This window comes from Falco biarmicus, chromosome 3 (genome assembly GCF_023638135.1).
Source record: "Falco biarmicus isolate bFalBia1 chromosome 3, bFalBia1.pri, whole genome shotgun sequence".
NCBI lineage: Eukaryota > Metazoa > Chordata > Aves > Falconiformes > Falconidae > Falco > Falco biarmicus.
This window is the reverse complement of record NC_079290.1, coordinates 52,552,056-52,564,516: the sequence shown is the minus strand read 5'-3', so window position 1 is coordinate 52,564,516 and position 12,461 is coordinate 52,552,056. Positions and strand designations below refer to the sequence as shown.

General features: G+C 46.9%; 1 protein-coding gene across 1 annotated transcript in view; it reads right to left on the bottom strand.

The window, feature by feature from the left end:
* GAREM1 (GRB2 associated regulator of MAPK1 subtype 1) overlaps window positions 1–12,391 on the bottom strand; it is a 107,119-nt gene extending 94,728 nt beyond the window's left edge. Inside the window, exon 1 of the mRNA XM_056332470.1 lies at window positions 8,354–12,391. Coding sequence (XP_056188445.1) covers window positions 8,354–8,474 — 121 coding nt within the window. The 5' untranslated portion in view covers window positions 8,475–12,391. The remainder of the gene's footprint in view (window positions 1–8,353) is intronic.
* Window positions 12,392–12,461: the final 70 nt, after the last annotated feature.

Here is a 12,461-nt window from a genome sequence, read left to right as displayed (position 1 = left end):
TCTTTCTTGCAGAGGGGAACCGTAGCCCCACACAGCCTTGCATCTAACACCTCACCTTCGGAAGACACACATCTCTGCACCAAACCCTGGCCGGTGTGCAGGCAGCCACAGCTCCCAGCCTTTCCCTGCAAACCTGCCATCCATCAAGCTACGTCCTCACCCATGCCAGGTACATGTTTGCCACAAAGGAGCAGAGATCGCAAGCAGAGCATGCATGGCACACACTGGCCTGTCGAAGGGGGCTTTTAGTCCCTTACTCAGCTTTTCTTCCCACATCCCCAGCTCCGAGTGTAAGGAGAAACTTCCCAACTTCCTTGCTGCCACCACTTCACCAGAAACGCTTCCCCTGCTCGTTTCACAAATACGATTGCAGCATGTTGTGTTTTATGTAATATTTACATTTGAGTCACTAAGGTTCAGCCCTGTCATGAAGCAATTCCAGTATCAACTTCATCAGGCTGAGCTCTCAGATATCTTCCAGCCTCTGAGAGTGTATTTAGATCTTTATCCTTGGTTCCCTTTAGAAGCCCAGCGACACCCTCACGCCCAAGGAAACACACACAAGTCCGAGTTCTCTGTGATTACAACTTGCACCAGTTACAACACAAGGAAAGAAAAAGTCGAGAAACAAAAAGAGCACTTTCCAAACAATTTTGCATTTCCTGAAGGTCTGCACCTCCAGGAAGCTCCAAGCGACCTTCCCCACCACAAGATTTGCTATCTTTCCTGGTAAAAGTCACCATCCACTCCTCTGCTGACAGCACACTAGCTCTTGCCTGGGTGTGCACACGCTGCAGCCATTGGCACAGGGCTCCCCCAGCTCCCCAAACCCACAGCTCTGGCAGCTCTCACTAGTCACTTCAGGTCTGCGTCATGGCTCGATCCAGACACTTGATGTGCATTTTGCAGAATCTGAAGCATCTCCCTCCTCACAACAAACTTGGCTGGGAGATGTCTGTAGGATTTGGCAATTCTTGCTCCCCGCGTGCAACCTCTATAACAGCTCTATGCCCGTTTCTCCCACAGATAGTCAGCTGCTGCAGTAGCTATTGGTGTTAATGCCTTGCATGAGCTGAACAGTTACACCTCCTCCCCACCGCCACCTCCCCGACAGACATTCCACTGACCTCTTTCCAAAGGCCAAGTTCCTGATCACCCCTCTGCACAAACTGAAAGCCAAAGCAAACTATGGGACAAGGAGGCTGGACTCCAAACCCTCGCCACTCCCAGGAAGACGCTTCTACCCCCCCCCCAGCTCACACCAACAAGCCTGACGGGGCAATACACCATGCAGCAGTACAGGAGATACCAAGACAGAGCAGCTATTCTTATTGATGCCATGTATCAGCCAAGCATGCAGGTGCCCTGGCAAAGCTGCAATACTAGCAGTTTTATACTGACACACAAACTGTCACAAAGACTGCAAAGCAGATGTGGACCCAATTCTCAGCAAAGACACATTCTTCAATCTGCTTATACAACTCATTTCTGCACTAGGCCTTCAGATTAGCAGATGTGGCTTACAGGGAGAGGGGCAGGGAAGTCAGCTCCACAAGCTTTTCATACTGCAAATGGTATGAAAATCACTGACCACAAATGCTATGTAAAACTCATTCCAAAGGGTAGCACCATTAAAAGCAAACATTTCAGACTTGAAATATTGGCTTACTGGGTTTTATGAAGGTTGGTTTTGAGTCATATGCAATCCACATTAAGATGATGAATATTTTCCTATAGGGGAGAGACTTAAGCTTCCCTAATCCAACCAACTTGTTACTCCTAATGCCAAAAGGAAATACAGCAACACCCATGCCCTTCGCTGCTGACAAACCACCACTGGAATGACTGGAACACACTGTAGCTCTTCCCACAACTTCCATCAAATCCTGGAGCACCAGATCACACTGTCCAATATCCTCCAGCACTTCGTCTTGGCATATTCCCTGGAGTTGCCTTTGCTGGGCTATTATAGGGAGTGCCAATTCACGTAATCACCGAAGCCAGGAACACCTAGTTCCAGAACACCACTTACAGACAAAGCATAAAACAACAAAACCCTGCTTTCCTATGCTAGACTTGTACCATTCCTTACTACCACATCTTGCAACTGCAGCATATGATTCATCACACCACACTTGTTTTAAGATTAAGGATTTTACTAACTGTTCAAGACACCTTAATTCCTTAGATTTTATGTGTATCTTGTGCCTTACCTGAAAGCTGAAAGTAATTTAAATGGGGGGTGGGGGGGGAGAAGCCAAGGCACTAAGCCTCCTTTTAGGACTTTATCCATGGCTTTCAAGTTATAGCACTTCAATTCCAATTAAGGAAAGACTAACGGCGTTTCACCTTCCAATATCTGAACTACAGAATTATCCAGGAAGAGTCTGTCCACATGTGTACACAAAGGCTTCACCTAAGAGTCAAAACTTTAAAAACTGAAACAAATAGCTGTAAGTTTCACACCCTGTATGGCAGAAAAGAATACGAGCATTTATTAACTATGTAAGAAACATGAGCAAAGCAACTATTTTGCATCTTAGCAGCTCTACACCACTACCAAGGGTCCAGTGTAGTACAAATGGCATAACAGTTAACAAACATGCAGTACACACTATTGTACATTAAATCGTTGTCAAACATGAAAGCAGCTCAAAGAAATCACAGATTTTTAGGTCTAAAACAGGTATGCTACTGAACTCTATCTTCCTCATCAGAAGCCTGCGGTACCCCTGGGAATAGGTGTTGCCAAGTTACTGGCCTCCATCTCCAGGAGGGCACTATAATCTTCACAGGCACCATTCTGTAGCTGCAGATTTTAAATGAATTAAAAGCTTTTTCACTAAAATGTTTCTGGAACACATCTCTGCCAGCAGAAGGGGAAAAAAAACCCAACCAAAACAAAAACCCAGGAGCAGTGGTTAGTGGCAACCTGTCAATTGTTTTTTCATTCATTTGTCTTGATGGAAACAGCAGACCACAAGGTAAAGGAGGAAAGAAGAGAAAGCAAGGAGGAGATGTCTCTGAGATTATACTTTAATGGCAGAACACACAGTATAAACAGCTAGGAGTTTCAAAGCTGCTCAGCACGTAAGGAAGAAATCAAGCCACGTGGATACAGTATATCTTGAAGATTTTTGCCTTCAAATCAGAGATACTTGTCTGCCCAATGCATGAGAACTGTCACCTACCACACCACTGTACACAACAGACAGCCACACCTAGAGTGGGAAATCAGATCACAGCCATTGCCCAGGGTCTCAGCATATATGAAACCTCTTTCTTGGTCTACTCAAAAGCTTTGCCCTACCCCCACACGATGCCTTTTAAAGATGTATTCAATAGCAGACTACTGAGACACCCTGCACCAGCTTCTCAAAAGGAGGTGGTCATTCAAGACAATTAAAGCACGGATAGCAGATTCAGACCTTAAAAGAGTAAGTCTCTTTGTAGTTTCAAAGTATTGTTCAGCTGCACAGATAACCCGCATTTGTAGACTGACGCAATACAAAATTTTCATTATGTACATGGCCACACTGTTCTGTTGAGTGGGATGTTCTTTGATAAACTGTGAGGGTGCTCAGTTTCCAGATATTTGGAACCGGAATAAGCCCTACAGTAATGTGCTGCAGGGAACAACAGTCCCTTGAATGTGACGGGTAGACAGACCTCACTATGAAAAGTTCTGAAATGGAAGAGAGAAAGAGAACCTGAAATACAGTAAGTAAATAAGTAAATAAAATCCCTCAGGAGCAAGAGCAGCACAGACTCACTATTCACCCACTGCTGATACTCACAAGAGGTCACTCAGGGGTAAAGAAAGAAGAAGTCACCCTTTAAATTGTTACCCATTTTATAGATTCCTTCTTTCTTTACCACCTCTAATTCTGTCATTTCATCTTACAGCAACCACACATTTACAATGCATAGAGAAGAATTTCATCTGGAGTCTCAGTGGCTCATCACGATCCACGATCTCCCTTCCAGAAGAGTTCAGCAGCATGATTTCCCCACCATGCGCAGCAGGGAATCGCTTCTCTGTGAGTTGAGGACAAGTGCCACTATCTTTGATCCCAAGAACAGCAGTTTCCATAACACCATCTTTTTATTTTTTTTTTGAGCATGTATAAATATGTTTATCCCTTGTCAAAGAACCCCAACAAACAAACACCCAAATAAAATCAGAGGACCACAGGCCCTCTGCGGGCAGAAACTTTAAATCCCTGAAACTTCAGCTTTTGTACACAAGCTGTGAATTTCTGTGAACTCTTCCAGTTCATACCCAATCGGTGGGTGAAAACTACCTACCAGCAAAGGCTGCTCTTTACTTGTGGAAACACAGCAACAGGGGCTGGGGGAAAGGGAGCTCTCCTAAAAAAAAAGAACAACAGACTCCTGGAGTCTGAAGGGACCAGTGAGCTTACAAAAAAAGCTGGGCCTGAAGCTCAGCTATGCAAAGCAGCATTAGCATTTTCCAGATCTAAACCCTGACAGCATTTCTCTTACCCTCCAAAATCACCCTTAGAAAAATAATTACTAGAAATTTGAAGTCCTGAGATAATCATGCACAACATTGTTTCAGCATTAGCAACAAGACACAGTCACAGCATCACAGGTAGCCTTTTTTTACTGATGATATGAAGACATGACAACCAAAGCCTCACCAGCAACGCTCACCTTTTGCCCTGTTGAAACAACCACACTCAGATAAGATAATCTCTTTCTGCTTCGGGTTCCCAGAGCCAAATCTCTCCCCACTGCACCCACCCACAAGCCTCTCAGTGTCACTGGGGTGGGATCCACTGGTGACAAAGCAGATCAGGACAGCAGTGGGGGCGAGGACAGGAAAAACACAGCACAAAGCTCCCTCCTCTCTTGCTTTTAGTCTTGCTTCTTTTCATCCGAAACAGCCCACTCAGTGAATTCCACAACGTGAGATAAAGTCCATTCATTTTCTTTGGTATGGTGTTTAGCAGTCTTTTAGCAGTTCTGTACTTGAGTTATCCTCTAGAAATATTTAAGCCTTTATATATGCTGGGATGGGTGGGGGTGTGGGGGGGTGTGGGGGGTTGGGGGGTGGGGAAGACGACCCACAGAAAACAACATTTGCTTTCTCTCAACAGTGACAGCTTTCTTCCCCCACCCCCCCAGTCTATTTGTTCAATTAATATAGCAATATTCACCAGCAAAATAGTAAAACACATGAACAGGTTTGAACAAACAAAACTTGACTGACGACTTAATAGCATCCAAAAGGTATAACCTGGAACACAACTAAACAGTATTAAAACTTCATCTGAAAACACAGAATTTGACATATATATATATATAATTTCTGGATGGATAAGGATGCCTAACTACTTCCAGTTATATCTTGATGTAACAACAGACTACTTCCCCCATTCTCCCTTCATCCCATACCATCAAGAAAAACTCTCCCTTCTCAGCAGAGGACCAAATTTAGTGTGCATAAATATTTCATAACTTCATCCTGTCAAGAAATCAAACTGAACTACTTAAGGGCATTTTTCCAGGAGCTGCACATCCAAACTCAAAGAATAAAGCTGCATTCATCATACTCATTCTCCCTCTTCAAACTGAAAGGCCTGAAGGTGAGGCAACAGTGAAAAACTAGAGATCTTCTGTGGGCATCATCTAAGAACATTATCCACCGAGTGCTAAGCTCCATTAAGAAATGTAGAAACAACATAGTAAGTTTCATCTGGCATCTTCTGAAGAAAATACATCTCCAGCTTTTCAATCCTCTTCTACACCTTAGTCCTCCAGAAAAAATGAATTTTGGATTTCACAAAACCTCACAAGGACTGAAACAACCAGCCTAGAAACAACTCACTGCTACAGACAGAAGCCAACCACAAAATCAGAAGGTGACTTAAGACAGACATCTACAGGTGGTTTGATTTCCAACAGCACGAAACACAGGCACCTCCCACTGATCTGGAGAGGAATTCAGCACCTAAAGAAGAGACAAGGCTGTTTCAGCACAACTGGACCCTGGCCCATCAGCGAGTATCTGCAGGCTGTACCTGCAGCAGTGTGGAGGGAGACAAGAGCTGCATCCTGATAAAACTGTCACAAGACACTACTTTGTTAACAGAGGCAGCCTTAAACTTCCTGAGCATTGGATGACACGCATTTGGATTGGACTCTGCATTTATTTTCTTCAGTATTGCATCAAGAAATTCTCGGACAGAACTCCACTTGTTAGCTTTGCAAGACAAGGGAAGAGATGCAGAGCAACCGTCCTGGGGCAGTGGGTGCTCTGGTCATTTCCACAATCATTGTACATTCCCAGCTTTCCTTCTTCAGGAGGCTACGCGCTGATTCATGGTTCCTTTCTCTTAATGCAAGGGAACCTGCTTTGGAAATAAGACAGTGTTCCCTTTGTACCACCAAGACCATAGCATCCGTGTTCTTTATAAAATATTGATTCGTCTGCCAACTGTAGTCCCAGAAGTTGAAAAGTACATCTATACAAGTAGGTAAAAGCAGACCCAGGAGCCTCTGCCTGCTTGCTGAGCTGGGCAGACCTCAGCCAGTTCCAGCCCAAAGCCCTTAGCCCATGTGCTGTACCTGAGCCTGCTCCACACGGAGTTTAGTGTGAGGATGAACCGTTACTCGCAGGACACCCACACCAACAGCTGCCTCATGTCTGGCCATCTCAGGGCAGAGGCAAAAGAGCTCAGGACTGTTTACATCCACTTGCCTGTGCATATGCGTCAAGTGTGGCACACGGCACAAAAAAAGCCTTTGCACAAGATCTACGACATCTTCATCTCCCCAGCAGTTATGAGACATTCTCGTCACCAGGTCTGGCATAAGACCCAAAAAAAAAAATAAAATTCACTTGCCTCAAAACCCATAAACTTTCTCTACCCACAAAGCTTTTTCAGGTCCCTTCCAATGAAGCAAGACAAGACGAGCAAGGAGATTGGGAAGTATAACGCGCAGAGAGGGAAATTAATAAGTCATCAATACATACATCCTGTTAAAGCCTGAACCACTGCCAGGAATCTCAAGTAAATTGACTGCCTTAAGTGCAGTGACTGGAGGCCATCTTAGCTGGTTTTATAGTGACAGAAGGTATTATCACGAGGAACTCCTTAACGTACCAGCTTTGCTGTTCTCACAGACAATATACATTCGACAGTATAGAAAACAGCCAGCTGCAGTTAAAAAGGCAAAGAAGCTTTTCTTTAACCTGCTCCTGAACACCTGCTCTGAGGAAGCACTACAAGGTATAGGAAAAGTACTGCACAATCGAGGGACAAAGTCAAAAAAGCCCCAGCTTGAATCATCGCTGGATTATGTGAACTGCAGTTAAGCAATAAAGCAATCCTGGTCTTGACCTCCACGCTGGGGAGTAACAGAACACAATGCCTGTGCTCATTTTTAACTTTTGAAATCAATACAAAACTTTAAAAGAGTACTGTTCTATTGCACGTTAAGTACAAGGTGACTTCATAATCTAACGAATCAAAAAGCCTGGAAATTTTTCCCGATTTGTGAGTTATCTTGTGCCTCCTCTTAAGAGATGGGAGAGTCGGGACAGCTTTTACAGAGCTACCGTGCCATGCACACACCATTACGAAGCAGCTGTCTGCACCTTTATGAAAAATTCCCCGAATTTCCCCAGTTCCCTGCGCTGACACTTTCTAAGACGCGTCTCTAGGAAAGGTGGAATGCTGCTGGCATAACTACAATGTCAGGCTCGTTTCTTATTTCCTGGAGTAAACAAAAAGCTGCAGACTTGGAGACGGCAGGTGAGCACCCAAGCAAACAGTCATAAAAAGTTATCTGGAGGCTGTGAAGGCTCCTCACATTACTCCTCTTTTTTTACGGGTCCCTGGCATTTTTGGTGGAGTGTTACATTTGGGATTTAGCCCGCTTGGCCATTTCGTTTCCCTTCTTACTTGGCCTTCGTGCAGCGTCACTTCATCACTAGGCTGGGTCTCCAGGACTGAAAATGCCCTTACACGGTTTAATTTGAGACTGCGAGGACAGTTCTCAGGGGCGGGCAGCTGAGAGCAAAGGCCCCCCCCGGCCGCACGGTAAGGGGGCGGGGGGGTATCGCCCAGGTATTTCGCTGGGAAGCCACGCACGGACTCCGCCGCACGCCGAAGCCTGGCACCGACACCCGGTGACGGCAGGCGGCGGTGCAAGGACGGCACGGAACGCGCTCCGGGGAGCCGCGGGGCTCTCCGGCCCCCTCGGCCGCGGGCGGGCAGGGGGCGCCCCGGGGGTCCGGCAGCCCGCCCCAGGCGCGGCCCCCGCCGCCCGCCCCGCCTCGCCTCGCCCGCCGCCCGGCCCCGCGCCCCGCCGCCCCACGCACCGCTGTCCAGCCGGGCGATCTGCGGGAGCCGGTAGGTGCTGACGAGCAGGTCCAGGGGGACGGCCACCGCGCTCCACTTCACGTCCTTGAGACTGCAGCCCAGCGGCGGGCCGGGGTCCATCTTCCCGGCCCGGGGAGGGGAGGGACGGGAGCCAGACAGGCAGCGCCGGCGGGGTGCTCCCACCCGGCGGGGCTGCAGCCAGCGGGGCGGGGGACGGGGGGCGCCTGCCTCGCTCAGCGCCGGCCGCCCCGGGACATGCCGGGCTAGGCAGAAGGGGAGGCCCGCCGGGCGGTTGCGGTTGCTGCTGCTGCTGCTGCTGCTGCTCCCGCCGCCCCCCGGGACCGGCTGGGGCCGCCCGCTGCCGCCGCCGCCGCGCCTGGCCCAGGAAGCGCCATCCCAGCACTGACTAATCAACAGGGTGCGAGCAACGCCTGCGCAGCTGCCGCTCCTCCCCGCGCCGAAAAGGAAAGTGCCGGGCTGCCCGCCCGCCGGCAGCGCCGCCGAGCCTGTCCCTCTCACTCCACCCTCCGACCGCTCGCCCGACGTGCAGCCCGCCCGCGCCGCGCCGCGCCCCGCCGGGGGAGCCGTCGGGCGGCCCCGCAGGTGTCCGGCCCCGCCGCCCACCGCCCGGGCCGCGAAAGCGCGGGGAGAGCCCGGCAGCGCGGCTGGGGGGGCAGGGGGCGCGGTTCAGTGGCCCCAGGGCCACCGCGGGCCCGTGCGCGGTAGGGGGGCGGCGTCCCTTGGGCACACGGGCTCGCGTGTGCCGCTTCCCTGCGGCAGGGGACGGGGCGTGCGCGCCCGCCTGCGCGGTTGCCAGGTAAGATGCCGCACGTCATTGACCAAAGTAATTTCGAGCAAGCGGGTCGTGTTGCATCTTCCCGCTATTTCATTTCGCACGGGAGCTTTTCCTGCGAAATTCATCCCACGTCAAAAAAAACCCCAACACTTAGATGGCAACTTTGATTATGTATCTATTATTTTCGTTTTCACCTGTGAACCGTGGATGGGTATCTAAAGGATGGAGAGCAGTGCAAAGAAGTTAGAGGAAAATCTTTGACTTAGTCCTATTGTGGTTACAGCACATGCAAGTATTACCCACATTATGTATCTGCAGGTCTTCAGACCACGGGAGTATTTAAAATCAACTACTGGTTCTCTCATCAAAGTAGATTATGTGATGATGTCTTACATGATCTTCATAAGATACTTAATGTTGCCATTTTTAATGCATTTTTACCTCCAGACTGCAGAAACTCTGGGAATCAAACCAGAAAAACTAACTCCTGGGTGGCTGCAGGGTACTGTGTTTGTTTACTTTGTGTCAAAACTGTTTATTTTCTTGCAGTAAAGTTAGCTACATTTAAGGCTGTACTGTTGACTAGAAACATACAAGTGCCTTTCAGTGATTTGTAAAACGACTGGAAACATTCAGAGCTAACTCATCTCTCCAGGCTCCATCTTCCGCAAGATCTATCTTTACAACTGCTGGGGATGGCAGCGGCTGGGGACGAGCTGTTGTAGGAGGATCTCTCCTGCCACTCGCCCTTCCTCCCGTGCCCACAGACGGGCCAGCCACCGCTGCACGCCTCTCCGACTGCTGGTGCCAGCGCACCGCAAGCACGAGGAGGCCTGAGACAGACACGCTCTTGTTCTGCTCCACTGCAAACAGAGACGGGCACTTTATCCATGCTCTCCAAGATGAAACAAAGACCGTGGAAGCCAGTTGGCACAGAGGATTACAGAAACCCCAAGTTATCTTGCTTTAAATGGATGTGGGTTGGTTTGAACCTCATCTTCCTGTGGATCTGTGCTTTAGCTCCACAGTTTGGTGCTGGGACTTCCCAGCGCTATGAAAAACCTTCATTCTCCACATCGGTCCTGCTGCTGTTAGATCCTACCTGCCAGAACATCTACCTTCAAAAATATGACGCTGGATTTTTTTTCCAAATAGCTTCCCTTTTACAGAGTTCACCAAATGCTTTGAACAACTTAAGTAAATTAAGCTATTGAAATGCAAAGTAATACAACAGCTAAGAGCATTATTGTTGAAATATGGAAGGCAAAAGCATGGTTTTAACTTGTTCCAAGTTTGACGAGGCTGTTGGGTGCAGTGTAAGGCAAAGCAGATCAGGTCAGACTGGGACTCATCAGGACTGGAAGCACTGGTCTGTCAAGAATTGTTTTTAAACACTATCTTGGGTACCACTAATTCTAGGATAGACACCGTCTCACAGCATATGCTTCTCTCAAACATCATGCACTTCTGCTGTCGGGGGAAGAAATGCATCTTTCACGCAGAAATAGTTACTGCTAATTTTTCTTTAAAGATTTTTTTCATTCTTCAGATAGTTTTAGACGTCCCATGGCTTTTAAGTCTGTCTTCACATAAACCTGTTTGTGTTCTCTCCAGCCAGCAGAAACCCAACCCACTCTCACTCATCCTACTGGAACAAGATGCATTTCTTTTAAAATGTAACTTCCAGATACTACCTAAATTTCATTCAGTTATTTCCAGACAAAGAGATGTCATAAAGCTTACTAGTATTTAAATGTCTCACCGGAGCTCTTAGTGACGTTGTTATGTGTCCTAACTGTACTACAGCTCAACCTCCTTGAAATACAGTCTAATATTACATATACAGTATTCAAATCACCAGCACATATGAATCTCAGATGATTTCTTGTTTTAACTGCACCTGATGTATAATTAACACTTCAGATACAATAATTTCTTTGATGTCTAGCAATGCCTTAGTCCCTTAGTGTGATCTCTTCCCAAAGTCTCCTACTGTTGCAAAATGCTAATGAAGCCATCAGACCTTGAGAGGAATCCCTGCGAGCAGATCCACCTCAGGACTAGGGCCTCAGTTACACAACATCTTAGTTTCTGTGTATGTGCCTTTCAGGCAGCATTCACAGACAGTCTTTATGTACTGACAGCAAATCGCCACCATAAAACCACCAGCAGTGGCAGGGGGACTCAGAATGTAATTCCTGAAATTAGTCTTAAATGCACTTTGAATTTACGGAATTTTCATGTTGACTTCACAACACATTTTATGCAGCAGGCTTTAAAATACCTAGTATATACTTATTCCATTGCCAATAAAATGATTTTTAAAGCATTTTGGTTTGTCATCAGTTCATTTCTATGCTAACATTTGAAATGGAGCTGTTCACAACAAGCTCATTTTAGTATGATTCTGGTAATATGCTTTACACTATAGTATGCGTACACCAAATAAAACTCTGAGCCTTATACAGTAAATTTCATGTGAAGCCATCACAGTCAGTACTTCTTTAAAAAAACCCATGAATTTGCATTCCTTCTTCCTACATGTGATTTACCTTTACATCAAAGGTCTGATTTTCATAATTATTTTTTTTTACAATACAAATATCTGCAAATCCAATGAGAAACAACAGGACATCCAGTGACCATTTCAGAATCGCATCCTAAATACCTACCTTTCTCTGAGGTGAGGGGGCAAGGGGAAAGAACAATGCATTTGATACGGTTGATGTCTGTGGATCTCATGTTTGGCAGAAGAATGTTATTCCTGTCTTACTGGCAAAATCCAAGCAACCTTTGCTCATGCAAGGTATTCTACAGAGATCTGAGGGTCTGGTGTGAACATTCACTTTTTATCTTCTGTTCTGCTGTAAGAGGTGTCCTCCTTTTTCCAGTCAAATCCCTTATATTTAAGCTTTATTAATTCTAAAAATTCCATCTGTGGGAATTTGTGCAACACTAACATCCAGCCAGCTTTGGAAAAGAACTTAATGAAGATAATGTTCTCAACTTACATCCTATTTTCTAGCTGGGAAAATACCTCCAAACACAAGAATGCTCCAGTTTTGTGGGAGGTTTTTTGATCCTTTCTAGTGACAGTGGTGGGGTTTTGCCCAGTGGCACACTCCTGCGAACGTAGTCCACAATGCATATGCTTAGAAAAACGGCAGTTCTTTTGCTCCAGGAGAGCAAAAGATGTGGGGAGCACTCACGCTACCTGGAGTGTTAGGTGTAGCACACTGCATCAGCTAGCAGGGGTGAGGCATCCTGCAAACGCTGCATGGGAATCTAAATATTTGCATCTCCCTAAGGTG